The sequence below is a fragment of the Vigna umbellata genome, chromosome 4 (genome assembly GCF_029865625.1).
Source record: "Vigna umbellata cultivar VRB3 chromosome 4, Vumbellata_1.0, whole genome shotgun sequence".
Lineage (NCBI taxonomy): Eukaryota > Viridiplantae > Streptophyta > Magnoliopsida > Fabales > Fabaceae > Vigna > Vigna umbellata.
Window position 1 is genome coordinate 54,332,143 of NC_142168.1, and position 1,803 is coordinate 54,333,945.

Genomic DNA, 1,803 nt, shown 5'->3' on the forward strand with positions numbered 1-1,803 from the left:
TTTGATTAAATGCAATGAACATTAAATAAGAAGTGCAATATACTGACAAAGATGTTTGTACTTCATATACAAAATTTAATAATTGTTGTCACATCTTTGAATCATTCTTCAGCTACCGTAGATTCATCAAATTATAATATATAACGGGTATAAATTTCATTTTATTAAACCAATTAAACCTATTACCTTAATATGTTATTGTGACATAAAAGTTTATAATAATCGAAATTTTAGACTTTTATATCATTTTAATTCTTACGCGCATGAATGTACAATATCAATTGGACATTTAATATTATAAGATTGAATTAGACTATTACTTGTTAGGTATCAAATAATAAAGTAATATATTTCGTTAGTTCTTAAATCTAAATTTAAAAGAAGTTATGTTTAATTAAAATAATTAAATTGATTTGTTTCATTTAGTTCTCAAACACTTTCACAAGTTTTTAAAATAAGAAAAAAAATCAATTCATTATTATAGATTAAATTAAAAAAAATTTAGTCAAGTGTTGGAATTAATTCCATTAAAAGGAAAATTGAGTGCGTGAAGGTAAGTAAGCAAAGGAAGGAGGATGATGAAGAAAAAAATAACAATAATATATATTACATCATGAAATCCAAATTAAAGGGCAGAAAACCAAACATAAGAACAGTACAATGGCAGAAAAACGTGGTGCCATAAGAATATGAATGATGATGATAAAGGAGCAACTCAAAACAGAAACCCAAAAACAAGAAGAAGAAGAGAAGCAACTGCCGTTGGGGCGAACATGGTGGTGGCATCCGATGTGGGACTTGGAGCGGGTGAATCTGCAGCTGAGGCTGCCATGATCAACATGGCCATGGCAATAAAGAAAAGCTTCATCTTCAATGCCTCCATTGTTTCTGAAAGTTCAACTTTCTTGTTTGAGAGAAGAGAAGAAGGGAGAAAGACTGAGAGGTGGTAGCACTGCTGCTGTATGCTGTTTTATATAGTGGATTCATGAACAACACAACAAATGTGAATCGTTGGTTTTTTAACGGGCAGCCTGCCCGAACAATTTTTTTTATATATATTTTATTTTCGGGGATTTCAAGGATGCGGCTTTCCACTTATGTTATGAAATGAAAATGTTGGAATGCATGATGGAGGTTTACTATTAGGACAACAGGAAAGCGTTATGGAGAAAAAAAATGTTTTACTTTTTGAAGGTTTGGTAAAATTATTTCATTCAATTATAAGGTTACTTTTTTTTCAAGAATATTTGATGTTTGGTTAGGTTTATGGTATGGTGAATTTAGAAACTGGGATAAAAGTAATTTTTTTATTTTTAAAAGATAAAATTTTAAATTTTAAAGTGGATGATGTTATTGATTTTAGCAATACTATTTCTACATATTCAAAATTAAAGTATTTAATTTATTAGATAAGTTTGTTCAATTGGAATGCAAAAATTAGATGAAACAAATTATAATTTGATCCAAAAATTTATATTTTAAAGTAAAAGAGTTATCTTATACATAAAATATTATTATCTATTGATGTATCATCAACAACATCACTATTTCACAAGGAATATAAATGAATTTGTATGATTTTTTTAATATTAATGCATAAGATACTTTGTTATAAAAAAATCACATTTTCACTTATATATATATATATATATATATATATATATATATATATATATATATATATATATATATATATATATATATATATATATATATATATATATATATATATATATATATACGTGAATCACGAATTCCATGAGTATAATTTATAACTATTTACCTAATAATAAGTATTCAATT

General features: G+C 25.8%; 1 protein-coding gene across 1 annotated transcript; it reads right to left on the bottom strand.

Moving 5' to 3' along the window:
* Positions 1–579: 579 nt before the first annotated feature.
* LOC148200629 (uncharacterized) lies at positions 580–954 on the bottom strand. The gene has a single exon (XM_088114516.1). It carries the CDS (start codon positions 881–883, stop codon positions 716–718), a length of 168 nt encoding a protein of 55 aa, XP_087970642.1. The 5' UTR covers positions 884–954; the 3' UTR covers positions 580–715.
* Between the last annotated feature and the right edge of the window lie 849 nt (positions 955–1,803).